At 43.8% G+C, this 14,282-nt stretch overlaps 1 protein-coding gene across 1 annotated transcript; it reads right to left on the bottom strand.

Moving 5' to 3' along the window:
* Window positions 1-6,867: 6,867 nt before the first annotated feature.
* LOC133926202 (NAC domain-containing protein 35-like) lies at window positions 6,868-9,260 on the bottom strand. The gene is made up of 3 exons (XM_062372000.1): window positions 8,801-9,260; window positions 8,403-8,671; window positions 6,868-7,805 (listed from the first exon to the last, which is right to left on the bottom strand). The coding sequence occupies exons 1-3, from the start codon at window positions 9,048-9,050 to the stop codon at window positions 7,155-7,157; spliced, it is 1,170 nt and encodes a 389-aa protein (XP_062227984.1). The 5' UTR covers window positions 9,051-9,260; the 3' UTR covers window positions 6,868-7,154.
* Between the last annotated feature and the right edge of the window lie 5,022 nt (window positions 9,261-14,282).

The following is a 14,282-nucleotide window of genomic DNA, read 5'->3' as shown; positions in this document are numbered from 1 at the left end:
TGGAGCATGACAAGAACTTTTTTTTAAATAAGAGCATGACAAGATCGTATGCTGTACAAACTACTTGATCAGCAGAGAAATAATAAATTGCAGGGGCACCCTTGACTGCTGCTGCTGCTTTCAGCAGGAAACTTTTAGGCCCTGTTTATTTCAAATTATAAAAGCTAGATTATGATCAAAATCTAAAACTTGAAGTAAACAGTTGAATTGTTACAATCTAACATACAGATTGTAATAATCCAGCAATTCGTCTTTCATCATATTGTAATAATCCATAATCCAACTTTTACAATTCAGTTTATTACGATCCACAATCTATAAGCTATTTTTCACAATTTCCAGCTCAAACAAACAGACCCTTAATCTGACCAGAGGCAGTCATCAATCACAATCCAGGTTTTCAATCGCTGTTTTCGCGGCAAGGTCCGAAAAAAGTTCCAATCGCGATCTCTAGCTAACGCGGCCGCTATCATTCGCCGTGTTTTTAATAAAAAAATAGAAAATATGAAATAAGTATGTAATACGATTCATATTCAAACAAATTATAAAACCATGGCACTTTACAATATACCAAACAATATATAAAATCATAATACTCTTGCCGTAAAGAATTCAATGAGTAAGAAATAAATGCGAATATTCGTGTAACCAGTTGAAGTTAAAGAAATGTGTTTGCTTGTTTTATGATGTGCAGGTGATAGATGCAATTTGGCAGTCGATGGTGAGCAATGGGGGCAAAGCGGGTGCGTGGTGCTGGACAATTAAGGAGGTCGAATAGAGTCAAGTGTAATCCTAGCTGTACACGTGGAGGTCAAGCAAAGTATGAAACGGAGGATGAAAATGACGTGCTGATAAAGTCAAGTGAAAGAGATATTGGTATAAGTGACAATGCGGCCCGAGGGATCGGGAGCGGGAGAGACTTGTCAACGGTTAAGATCGCAAAACTGAGTACACACGTTGACATCAGAACGCTTGCTTAAGGTGTAAACAAGTGGTAAGTCACGCTTTGAGAAGCATGCGGAAAGTTTTACGGTTGAGCCTCAAAATAGTGGGAAGATTGGAGGAGTATGTGACACCATCGCGAAGCTTGCGTCGAGGCGAAGCTAAGTTGTAAAAGCTTTACAATCGTTTGATGGACGGAGCAAGAAATAGACAAAAATACTCTCGATGGTAGTTAAGAGTGTACTATAAGAGGTCAAGTTTCTTAGACCTATAAATAGAAAGGTAAAGCTATATTAGAGTTGAAACTAGCACTTGAGCCACTTATGCCATCTATTTGAGAGCCTAGTGCTAGGATTCTAAATGAAAGGAAGATGATCCACCTAAAATATGGTTGACCTCCTTGAATAATGAAGTTTATGTTTTTGCATATACTTGAATTTCCCTTCTTCTAGCCTCTCTTTATTGGTTCCCTTTAAGTTTGTAATTTTTCTTTTTTTATTGTGATTTTCTTGTTGATTTTCATTTTTGCCTTTGAGATACGATTTTTCAACTTTGAGAAATTGTTCTTCTTATTGTTAGAGGTATAAACATTTATATTCACCTATCTCTATACTATTAATTTAGAGAGTTACTTTTTTCGGTGGGTGACTTTTTGTTTTGTTTTTCGTTTAAGTTTTAAGTTTTTATGTTTAAACACATATAAAATGGTCTTAAATAGAACATATAGTTTATATTCCATCTGTGGAGTTATATTGACTTGGAACATTTTTTCTCGTTTTGTCTATCTAAAATTTATGATTCTATTTGTGTGTTTTGAGGAACGTTATGTGAACCAGAAATGAATCATCTATTTTGTAAGAAATTTATAAGATACCTATTTACCTATATTAATTGCCATTCTCGATCCTATGTATAGCTAGCTATTTAGAACCTTAATCACAGTCAGTATTCACTTCTTGCAACTGATTGAGAATAATGTACCAACGGCTCACTGCATCGTCAGGTAAAGGCGTCACAAGAAAACTACTGTCGATCAACTAGTGCTATAAGTTTAAGAACGTGAATATAACATAATACTTTAAGAACGTGCTGTTAATTTTTCTTGCCTCTTCTTCTTATAAAATAGATTCTTAAGGGGTCGACATGTGACTCCTCTGGATGAGTTACACAACTCCTTTCTTGCCTCTCCCTCCCCTCTTGGTTCCGTCGATATCTTCAAGTATGAGTCCTCTCTCCCAATGAGGAAGACTCACGTTTTCATGCGTGCGCGCGTCGATCGCGCAGTTTCCTCCCCAGAATTAGCCATCAGTACCGGCCACATCATGCATGTTTCGTGGACGCCCAAACCACAATGCTACTACCTCCTGCAATCAGACGCACATCACCAGAAAAGCTGCATCATGGCATCGATCCCTCGATCGATGAGGTGAGCACATGCAGTTTAGCTTCAACAAGCTAATCATGCCCCGGCCATGCAATGCAACACGGCCGCGGGACAGTAACCGTGCGCGCGTGCGCAAAGTCAGGCCCTTTATTACCCTAAAAGCGCGCTTTTCCTACTAAGCCCGCGAATAGTTAATCATCAGCGGGATGAACCTGAACCTGAACCTGAACCTTAACCTGCTAGCTCGACGCACGCGTGGCGTAGGAGAGCGAGGGGTCATGGCCAGCGTGGGCAAAAGCGATCGAGGCAGGCAAATAGAGAGGGAGGGAAGGGGATCGATCGGTCTGAGTTGCGACGGAGGTGGTTGTTGGGAAAATATCAGTTTATAGATAATATTAAGGGACATCGTCGAGAGCTTTTTTCGAACTCTTAACTCCGGACTCTCGATACAAGAGAAGAAGTTAGTATTTGAAGAGAATATCTATAAAAAGAGAACACCTAAAGATAATTAGTCTGATATAAAATGACCGACAGTTAATACCGATGTAAGTGATAACTATCCTGATCTCTCGATGTAAGTGGAGGCTATTCTGACACTTAAGACAGTATGACGCTGCAATTAACGACCGTCTGAGTACCGTGTCTTTAGGGGCACTTGTACTACCATATTTGCCACAGTAGATAATATCTTCTGAGCAGAAAAAAAATATTCTAACTAGGTCCGGGCTATACAATTCGGCTAGCCCTATGTCCCTGCGGTGTAGTGATAGCTTGTATCACTATCACTATAAATGCATACTTATATATTTATACCTTAAATGACACTATAAATACAGACATTTGATCACCAGAATAAGGGACCTAATCCATTTTACTATCAACACGGTTTTAGTTCTCCATCCTCTCCACTTCTTCTCCAAGCTTGAGTCTATTCTCTATAATAAAGTCTTGTTGCACTTTGTTCATAGAAGACATCTTCTCTTCCGCCAACAACGTGCCATCCATGGAGAGCTGGACATAGAAGTATAAGAGAAGGTAGGATACCGCCAAAGACCATTAAGGTGCTAGCCCAAACAGCCGCTTCCATCGCCACATCAATGCAAGCGTATACATGGCAACCGTGATCAGGCACACTGTGTGCACTCATCAACTCCACAGCTGAGTGGAACGACGACCATCTGGTCACCTCTGACCCAACAACTTGGGTTGGCATGGAGGCCCAAATCGGCACAGAGGTGTTCCAATAGTGGCGCAGCGAGGACCCCGTTGCACCCCAGAGGGTTACAGTCGAGGCCATAGCCAGACAAGTTGTCTTCCAATGATTTTGGGCGCTTGAGCCCAGGGGCACTCATGCGTGGGCCCAGTCCCTAGACGCCTCCTATGACGACGCCTAAGGCACATTCGTTAAGCTAGTATCCTCTAAGAGTCTGGTTGTCCGGTGACCCCGACAGCCTTCCCACATGGAAGCAGCCTCTGGGGAGATCACCGTTCCTAGGAGTGTAGATTCTGCTGACATCTTTCGCACTGACCACAAGCTCCGGAACCACCGAAAGGGTATTGGTGCATCCTGTACGGACCTGGACGTGGCTACAATACAGACGGTTGCGTAACCCTCATAGCTTTTTGGGAAGATTACCTCAAGAGGCAGACAAGACATCCAGCAAAGGGAAAAAGATGGTGACAGACAACCCAGGGGCCGCAAGCCTACAGTGGGTCGTCAGGTGGCGGTCGGACCTTACTGAGCCCCTCTCGGCCCACTATGTCGCCCCCAGCTCGGCCGCCAACGGTGCAATACCCTAGCGATGAGTACTGAGTTGCGAAAATGTCCTAGCTATAAACAGAGTCCGTCAAGTGTCACACCTGGTTTTAATGGACAAAACCAGATACGTCTTATGTGTGTTCAGGATGTTCGACACATATAAGGACGTTACATGTGAAGTAAAAAAAATACTTTAAAGAAATTAACGTCGAACTCTTACAACAATTGACATATATTATCTTCTATGTAGATATCTACAGCGGAACAGAAGCACTGATGCCCAACAACACCGCAGGTAACCGACCGGAAGACACGCAGATAGAACGTCACAACCTTGTCCTGATGGTCTTCAACATGTCTACCGATAACTCTATAGGCAATTGATGGAGAACACATCGCTAGAATGCATCTTTCACGAGGTCTTCGAATTCTTTTCCAACTGAGTATTTGGTATAGCAAGTATGAGCACATGTGGTACTCAGCAAGTTGTGAAGAAAATACTATGCATATGAAGGCTTTGACAAGATAAAGCTAGTTTGGCTCTTTTGCATAAAACAACGTTTAAGTAAAAATATTTGAAAAGCAGTAGTAATTAAGTATATGACTATAAACAACCAACTATCTCAAGATTCCACCCATCTTGTCAAGGGTGATCCTAGCTGCACATGTGAAGGTCAAGCATAGCATGAAATGAAGGATGAAGACGGTGTGTTAACAAAGTCAAGCGAAAGGGATGCTGATGCAAGTGACAAGGTAGCTCGAAGGATCGGGAGTGGGAGAGACTTACCGGTGGTAAGGATTGCAAGAGGGAGTACACATGTCGATATCAAAGCGCTTGCTTAAGGTGTAAGCAAGTGGCGAGTCACGCTCAGAGGGTTTCGTGGTTTGGCCTCAAAACTGTAGGAGGATTGGATGAATATGTGGCATCATCGCGAAGCTAAGTCGTGAATATGTCGCGGTCGTCCAATGAATGAAAAAGAAAATTAACCAAAATACCCTTAGTGATAGGTAGGAGTGTACTATAAGATAGGGGTATTTTGGGAAAAAGTTAGAAAACTTAGGATCAAATTTTCTAGACCTATAAATAGAGAGTTAGGGCTATGAAAGAGGATGAACCAGCCATTTGAGCCCCTTGTGCCATCTATATGAGAGCATTATGCTAGAGTTTTAGAGAAGATGAGGATAAATGTTTAGCCTATATAATAGGTAAGAGTTTTAAGAGGATTTTTTTTAATTCGTCTTAAAAAGGACTGACCTATTTGACTAATGAAGTTTATTTTGTTACATATACTTGAATTCCGTTCCTTCTAATTTATCTCTCTTAGTTTCCCTGCCTTGTGTGCAAGTTTTTCCTCTTCGGGGTTGATTGTTGTTTTTCTTTTTGAGCTAAAATTTTAACACCTTGTGAGGTTATTCTTCTTGATGTTAAAGACATATAATTCACACATGCATATGTGATAGGGTTTTGAATTTAAACCATCATCTTGAATATCTTCTTCACTTGGTGTTCATCTCTTGATCTTTGATTGATCTTTTCTCAAGATTCAATTTTTGTGTGGGTATGAGTCATGGATTGGTTTGCAGTGGAACCTAGTGTTCGATTCTAACTATGAGACCCACTTTTGATTGAATCTTTAAGTTTGGTTTTTTTATTTTTCTTCGGAGTCTTCAAACTTTCTGGGTAGGTGTAGTTTTTCCGTTGCGTATTTGTGTTATGTTCTGTTGTGATTTTTCTGTAGAGATATATTGGGTGATCGAATAGAAGAAGGCTATCAATTTCCAAAAAAAAAATTATACACCTATTTATCTCTCTCTAATCGTTACTCTCGATCCTATATTTTCCTTCTCTTCTGCAAGTTGCCTTTCTCCACCACGACGTGGATCACTTCCATGGCCTCCATGAGCGGTTGTTCAAAGCGCTGCAAGTAGAGATCGAACCGGTTAGATACATTAAGCTCCTGGGCTCCAGGTCACCCAGTTTCTTTGCAAGTACAGCTTGGGATTGCTAGATTGTGTCTCTGTCTGGCGTGGTTTTTTGAGCTAGCCTTTCTCTTCTGCGGGCCGCTTGTGGAGTTTTTTTGTTCAGGTGGAGCTAATGGTGGGTTGTTAAGGAAAAAAAACTGGGTTCAAGTCTGGTGTTGAACACTTGTATGAATGTGTGGATATCTGTTGTTGTTGGTGGGATTCGATCCTGTGACTGTAAAACTACTTCAGATTAGCCAACCGTAAAACTAGATCAACTTGCTCAGCCCTACCAATAATAGACTGTCAAATCCAATATATCAGAAGGCCTGTCTTCAGACACCAGAATCCAAACAGACTAGATAAGTTACAGCCAGCACTAGCAGACCAAGAGGAACAATCATTTACTACAGTCTACAAATACAATTTGGTGGGTAGTCCCTGAGACCCTGACAAGAGAACACTGTACATGCAGAGAGAAAAGACAAACCCTGCCATCACATGGTTGTCCCAAACTCTTCGATCCTCGCATCTCTCTGCTTCTGCATTCTGCAAAGATTGTGCATACACCCGACATCCACTGCCGGCAAGTCCTTTCCCAATCATTCAAATAGGCAATCTCTGCCATGGTCTTCTCCCAATCATGCAACCAGCCGTCATTATTTCATGCGCAGTGCAGTGTCCAAAGTCAGACAGTTAAAAAAGAAGCACTTCTAATAGACAAGCATTTACTGGTACGTGCACCACTCTATCATGGGCATTACCATGTCCTGATGGTTGATAGGATCGTGTAAAAAAAAGTGATTGGAGAATTGTCACATCGATCAAAGAGAAGTTATTATATGCGATTCAGTAGGAATTACAGCTTAGCTATCCTGAATTAATTCTTGATCATACAAGTACAAGTTGGTATGATCTATGGTCTGATTAAAAGGGTATAGTTGTCTACAGTGATTGTTCCCTCAGAATTAACCGTGATTAACCCGGAGAGAGAGACAGATCTACATGGTAGTAGGTGTAGGAGTACCATTAGGACCGGAATGTGCGCCGCCATGCACGCGTACGGAGCTGTGGCATACTGGCATGCATGCGGCCGCTCTGTAGGCGTCACATGAATCCGGCGGTGCTGTAATCTCTAGCTGCCGCGTCGAGGATCGGATTCCAGTCCCAAATCCTGTCAGAGATGGCGGCGAGCGACATCGGCAGAGTTCCGAGAGCCATTGGCTGCGACGACGGCGTCGGCAGGGGCAGGAAGTGGCTGTGACCGCCGGCCTGGTGGTTGAAATATGACGGTGGGCCGTGGCCCACCAGTGTGCTCAGCTCGTCGATGGCCGCGGCGGAGCCGCCCATGGAGGCCGCGTTCACCAGGCTGAGCAGCGAGTACGTGGAGGCGAACGCGTTCGTGTTCCTGGAGTGATCGTACATTACCGCGGTTCCCTCGTGCTGATCGCCGTCCGCCGTGGTGGAGCTCGTCGCGGAAAGGTAGCTGCCGGACGGCTTTGCGGGGAGTTGCCGCGCCGCCGCCGCAGCCTTGTGCGCAGGGGCGTGATCCGCGATGGCGGGCGGCGACGTGCACTCGCCGTGGAGAAGGTGGAGCTTGGACGGAGTTGTGGGCGGCGTGGGCGTGGACGACGACGACGCTTGCCTGTTGTCTTGCTGCGCCGTGGAGCCGCGGGAGGGCGTCGAGCGCACCGAGGGATGTCCGCGGCCGTCGTCGATGCCAGAGCGCTTGTACACGCGGCAGAGGGAGGTTTCCGTCTGCAAATTCATGGACACGCCCACATCAAGACTCCATGTTAATGCTGTGAAGAGAACAAGTGCGAGCATGCATGGATAACTAGAGGAAGTAATCTAGCTTGGAACAAGCAGTTGGGCTTGAATCAGAAAGCCAGAAAGATGCTGCAGATGATGTCTCCCCAGAAATTTAGTTCCTTTAGATGTCACTGATCACATCTAGCTAGGATTGGGGAATCTAGGATTCCAGGTTCATATATTCATGCATGATAGCATCTAGGAGGAAGAAATCGAATAGGGTGCCTTCTCGTTGTGTGCCTAAATATGTACATCCATGGCAGGAACAGCAAGATGCAAACGAAAGATGAAAAAAACCCTAATAACTAGTAGACCAGAAATTGAAGGCGCATGTGCACCGCTCAAGGGAAAACCGTGTGGCCAACTAAAAGTAAAGTAAAATTGGGCGGACCAGAATTAAAACCTCGCAACATCTAACTCCAAGCAAACACAACCCTAGCTACTGGCTAGTTCTTGCCTTTGTCAATTGCTTGCAAATCAACTCGTCCCTAGCGCCAATTGAAGGATGACGATGCGCCGTGTAATACAATTGCGTATGCCTACCTTGTGGTAGCGGCTGGTGTCGTCCGGTGGGAGGCGGTACTCGTTCATGATCCAGCTGCTGCGGACGCCCTTGGGCGCCTTGCCGGAGTAGAAGACGAGCGTCTTCTTGAGCCCGATGGGCCGGTTGTTCTCCGCCCGGATCATCCGGTCCGCGCCCGTCGCCTTCCAGTACCCTGACGCCGTCACCCGGTTCGGCCTGTCCCCGTTCCGGTACTTGCGGTCCCTCGGCACGTAGAAGAACCACTCCTTCTCCCCAATCGCGGCCATTGCTGCATGAACGCGCGCGCGCGCCGGGCGCAAGAAATCAGCTCTAAATGTTTCCCCCTGATTTTCTTGGGGATTGGTCACTCGTAGGAGATAAGAATGCTAGTAGCAAGTGTTAATTAGCATCGGCAGACCAGGGAGTTCCCAGGGGTCGTAGCGGTAGAGGTCGAGGAAGGTGATGAGCTCGAAGTTGAAGCGCTTGCCCTCCACCTTCCGGCGGAGGTAGAACTCGATGAGCTCCTCCTCCGTCGGGTGGAACCGAAACCCCGGCATCACCACGTCGTCCTCGTGCGCGTCGCCCCCTGCCCTGCCTCCTCCTGCTGCTGCCGCCGCAGCCGCGGCAGCGGCGCCATGGCCGTTCTCGTGCCTGCCGCTCATGGTCATGGCTACTGCTTCTGCTCCTTCCTCGCCGTCGTCCTTCCTCCTCGTATATATCTACCGCAGCCCAGTTAGATAGCTAGGGCAGGCGGCTGTAGCTAGGTAGCTAGCTACAAGCCACTAGATGCTTGTAGCTAGCTAGCACGAGCGAGTTTAGTGGCTGCTGCTCTGGAAAAGCTAGGAGGAGTCGCTGCTCGCGGGTGCAAGTGGGGAAGAGGAGAGGAAAGGAAAGGATAAGAGTTTAGTGTATGGGACAATATATATTGGCCAAAAGCGTAGTGATAATCGATCATGCAGCCTAGCTAGCTGGTGCATCAATTAACTGGATCGGTGTGGTGTCTAACCACTCTTGGGAAAGGCATATGCTATCTCGTTCGTCCATTACTTTCATATGATATCTATCAATTTATTATTATCTCATATTATATGAAAAGCAGACAAATAAAACACGAAATTAGTGACGGATCGTAATATGATAATAATAACGTGTCGTAGTTGTGACTCGTCACTAATAACGACTTATTTGCACTACTACAAAAAGGCATAAGAGTGCCAGTTGAAAAACAGCTTCAATGTCGATTTTTCAACTGGCACTCTTTACTTGGTATTAATAGTCAATTACTATCAGTATCGGATCTAGAACCGGCACAGTGCCAGATCTGGCTTCCAACCGGCACTGAAATTGTTTCCTGAGCCAAAAAATAAATGAGTCGGCTCGGCTGCCGCACTCTCGTGCCATCGCCGCCGCCGCCGTGATCCTACCTCCGCCACCACAAATCGACTCATTATACAAATCAAACTCATCATACAAATTGACTCATCATACAAATATGATCATACAAACAGAGCCCTGAATCGAACTCTTAACAAAACCGTGACAGATGAATCGAACTCAGATTTTGGCACGGGAGATTAGCCGAATCGAACTCGAATCCAACCAAAATCATCTTAACACACATGAACGAGCTACAAACAGTGACTAAAATCACTCATCACACACTGTGGACGAGCTCACCGGACACCTTCTCCGTGGATCCAATCGACTCTCCATGGATCTGGTCGCCTTCTCTGTGGATCTGCACCGGTGGTGGGGGAGAAGGCAACAGAGAGCCGGTGGGGAGGGGAGGAGGCCGGCGGTGGGAGGGAGAAAGAGATGGGGAGGGGAGGAGGCCGACGGTGGGGGAGAAGGTAGCAGAGAGCCGGTGGGGAGGGGAGGAGGCCGGCGGTGGGGAGAAAGCGCTTGGTGGAGTAGGAGCGAGAGAATGGGGATAAGGATGAGGAGGACGCACGAGTGAGAGAACGGGGAGAGAGCCGAGAGTCGCGAAGAGATAAGATGGACGCGAGCCGGACGAGAGCCAAAACTCCATTGAAATAAGTTTTCGTGCCCGGACAAGGCATCAGTGCCAATTTTTATCTGAACGGACATGTGGATGTCTGGTTTTGGTATGAACCGGCACTGATACCCTATCAGTATCAGCTTTGTTTGAATCGACACTGATGTACCACTACTTTTGACCCGTTCTATAGTAGTGTCGTGATGAGTTATTCTAGGTCAGTCATAGATGATAGATCACAGTTGCGACCCGTCACTTATGATGACTCATCAGTAATGAGTCATCCTCGCTAGTCATTAGTGATAAGTTAAGTTGTGGCCCATCACTAAGGATGGCTTTATTTTTTAGATAATAAAATAAAAGCTATCTCGGCCTCTACCTCTGTAGAAGCATCAACCCGTCATCAATTATGAATATAGGAATAATAAGCGTGATGCTATTTTTTTTAATATTTTTCTCTTATTTTTTCTTACTTTAGCAGCACTAGAATAAAAATTATTGTATATTTCTGCTCAAGTTTGATATAAGAGGTGGTTGCTATGGATAAAAACACATGTTTCAAAAACTGTGCAGAAATTTAGGGGGCGAGAACTCAATCTTTCAAACCGTTTTTGGGCTCAAAAAATTCCTCGAACCCGACGAAGTGGAGAGAACGAATCTAACTTTTTCTAGAGATATCTGTATAGTAAAAAAAGGTCAAAATTTGAGTCTATATATAAAAATTATACTTGTTTTATTACAGAAGGCACTCCAGGTCACCTATTTGAAACATTCATTATATTGCTTATTTCAATTCTCGCAATAGCTTTGAGTCAAAATGAACAGTTCAATTGAACTTTAATTCATCCAAAACTCTAAATTGAACTATTAAAATTTTGCTCTTAAGCTCTGGAGCAACCTGTAATTCAAATTAGTAACATAGTCATAGATGACGGGTCACTGTTCTGACTCGTCACTAATCAGTCATTGGTGACGGGTCACGATTATGATCCGTCACCTATAATTTTTGGCGATAAATGTTAAAATGATAAAATATCTACTTTCTATTACAACGATATGATAGTTGATGTGGTAAGGTTGGTTCTTGGGTGAAGGTAGGTTGCATGTTCGATTCAAATGGAACGTAAAGACCGAAAACAGTTTGAAAAATAGCGTGTTTTGTGGGGCATGTGATAGGCCGCTATGTTGGGGTGGCTCGGGTAATTTTTTTTCGTATCTAATAAAAATAAAAAACATTCATCAATCGTAAGTAACGTGTCATAACAAGTCATTGGTGACATATCATTATTACAATCCATCACATATGATCTTCATTAGTGACAGTCAAGTTGTCATCTGTCACCAATGATGACTTATCAGTGACACGTTTGGAGTGATGGATGCAGAATGTTTTTTCACTAATGACGGTTACCATCCGTCACCCATGATCTTTTTCACGTAGTGTCACTAAATTATAATTTTTTTCAACTATTCTTCCGATATGAATCTTAACCCAAATAAATAATTCTTATAGGCAATATGTCCACAAGAGCTATTGGAATTTTCCATTTCAACCACTCTTCTACTCTCTACGGGCGTATACCAGGCGCACTCAAACAAGATGAGCGACGCCTGACGCCACGCCACACATGCTTGCGCACCACACCCGCAAGCTGGGGGTCGGGGAGGTGGAAATTATGAATCGCGGAGAGGAGGGACCGGCCCCGCCGTTGGAGGAGCGGTGGAGGAGGGAGAGCGACGGCGGAGCGAGTTGATAGAGGGAGAGGGACGTCTCAGGAAGCCGACAGCCATGGGCGGTTGCCGGCCGGCCGCCTGCATCGGTCGATGGATCTCCTCGTGTGCCTGTGCTTGCGTCCGGCTCCGATCTGATTGACGGGCGATGGCGCTGCTGGACTTCCATTGTTTTCATTGATATAGTGTTTTCTCTGCTCTCTAGAGTAATCAATCTCTTGTCATATAACGACCTGTACTACAATGTATTAGGCTATTAGTTAGGAATTTTTGTAAATAATATTATTTTATTAAAACAATACAAAAATAATATACAAAATCTGATATTGTAAAAATAAATACGTGTTGGCACATGAAGTATCGACTAGAGATCAATCGACACGCAGAGTGCTGAGTAGAGACCTATCGGCACCCCAGAGTGCCGACATGCTACGTGGCAGTGTGTTCTAGGGCTTGTCGGTACTCCGCGTGCCAACAGTTTCTTAGACACTCCGCGTACCATCATGTTATATGTCACCAGACGATATTTAAAGAAAAAATCATAACTTTTTTATATGATTTAGGATAGAGATGATCTTTAAATAAAAATGTATTTATGGATGATATCTACAACTTTATAGTTGAATACTTTTCTACTTTTTGAAACCTAAAAATGGTTATAAATAGATCTGATAAACTAGATCTGAATTTCTAGCTACTTTTTATATCTAAAAAGATTCAAATAGAAAAATATTGAATTACAAAGTTATAAATATCATCGATATATACAATATTTATATAAATATTCTATTTAACTGAGAGCATATATAAAAATTATAAAATTTTCATATACATACAACCTGTCGGTACTTAAAATACCGATAGACCCTTCACCTACTGCCACTCGTGAAAACCAATAGTGAAACAAGAAGCCACGTGTATGCAGCCATTTGTTCTTCTTTCATGGGACACATGCATCTTTATTTTTTGTTGCAGTTGTTGTCGACTCTGTGATGTGCACAGAGCCACAGACCTCTGCGTGTTCTCTGAAACTCTCTCTTGGATTCCAATTCCCTCTGCATGCGCGCGGGTGCATCGATGTGCATGAAGCCACAGTGCTGCATGTCTGTGGAACGCAGTGCGATGCTTCTGACTTTCTCAGACATTCCTTTCAACTGCCACTTTTGCGCAAAAGGTACTACAGGTAAAGCAAAAAAGCACGGGCAGGATAAAACCAGTAACTGCATGTTTCTGAACACTATTTCTGGTAGCTCGTGGGCATCTACATACGGTCCCAAACGAATCATGGGTCGATCATATATAACAAGGATATGCCGATGCATGTTGATCGGTATGCGAAGTGAAGTGGTGAGATGGCCAGATGTTTCCACTGATCTATGCCTTGTGTTGAGCAAAAAATACATGATATGTTGGATATCGCTACCTTTATATAGCAAATATACTGGTGGTATTTTTTTGCATCAAATGGGAAACATGGACAAAATTACTTTGGACTTCAGGAGAGAAGGATCAGAAATTCAGAACCAGGGACTGCCCATGGTTGAAAGTAAAAATGACAGAGTATCTAGTTGCAAGAATTCGACAAGCTAGGCAGCATGCATAGATTACTTATGAACGTATAGCTTATCTCATATATCTATCTATCTCATAATATTTATTCATCATTTGTTTTCTTCATTTATCTCATAATTCTTTTTATATATTTTTTAGTATGAATTTCAACATAAATAAATATCTAAATAAACTACGTATGCGCAAAGACTAGTGGAAATTTTGCATTCGATCATAATCATATGCCATTGCTACCAGTGTAGCTGCCACGCAAGCCGGTCCCTACCAAAGCCAGCTTTCAGTAGGGATGAGATGGTTAGGTAGTTTTTATCCTACTTGACACATCACATCCTCTCTTTTTTTCCAAAGGAATTGGCACAACCCATCTCAGCACATGTCTAGACAAAACGCTCCAGAAGAAGTCAAGCCTCGTGACAGAGCATAAGACGCACCGTTTGATCTCAGAAAGGGGGGCATGTAGGGCTCAAGGGCTCCTGCATGCACGCTTCATCTTTTTTCTTACTTACTGTCATGTTCTGAAGTACTCTGAAAAAGTGTTCTGAACATTTTACGAGCATAAATCAAAATCATTTAACTGCTGGTGTTCTGGACTGGAGGATCA

The sequence above is a fragment of the Phragmites australis genome, chromosome 1, assembly GCF_958298935.1.
Source record: "Phragmites australis chromosome 1, lpPhrAust1.1, whole genome shotgun sequence".
Classification (NCBI taxonomy): Eukaryota; Viridiplantae; Streptophyta; class Magnoliopsida; order Poales; family Poaceae; genus Phragmites; species Phragmites australis.
This window is presented reverse-complemented; position numbering and strand designations above follow the sequence as displayed.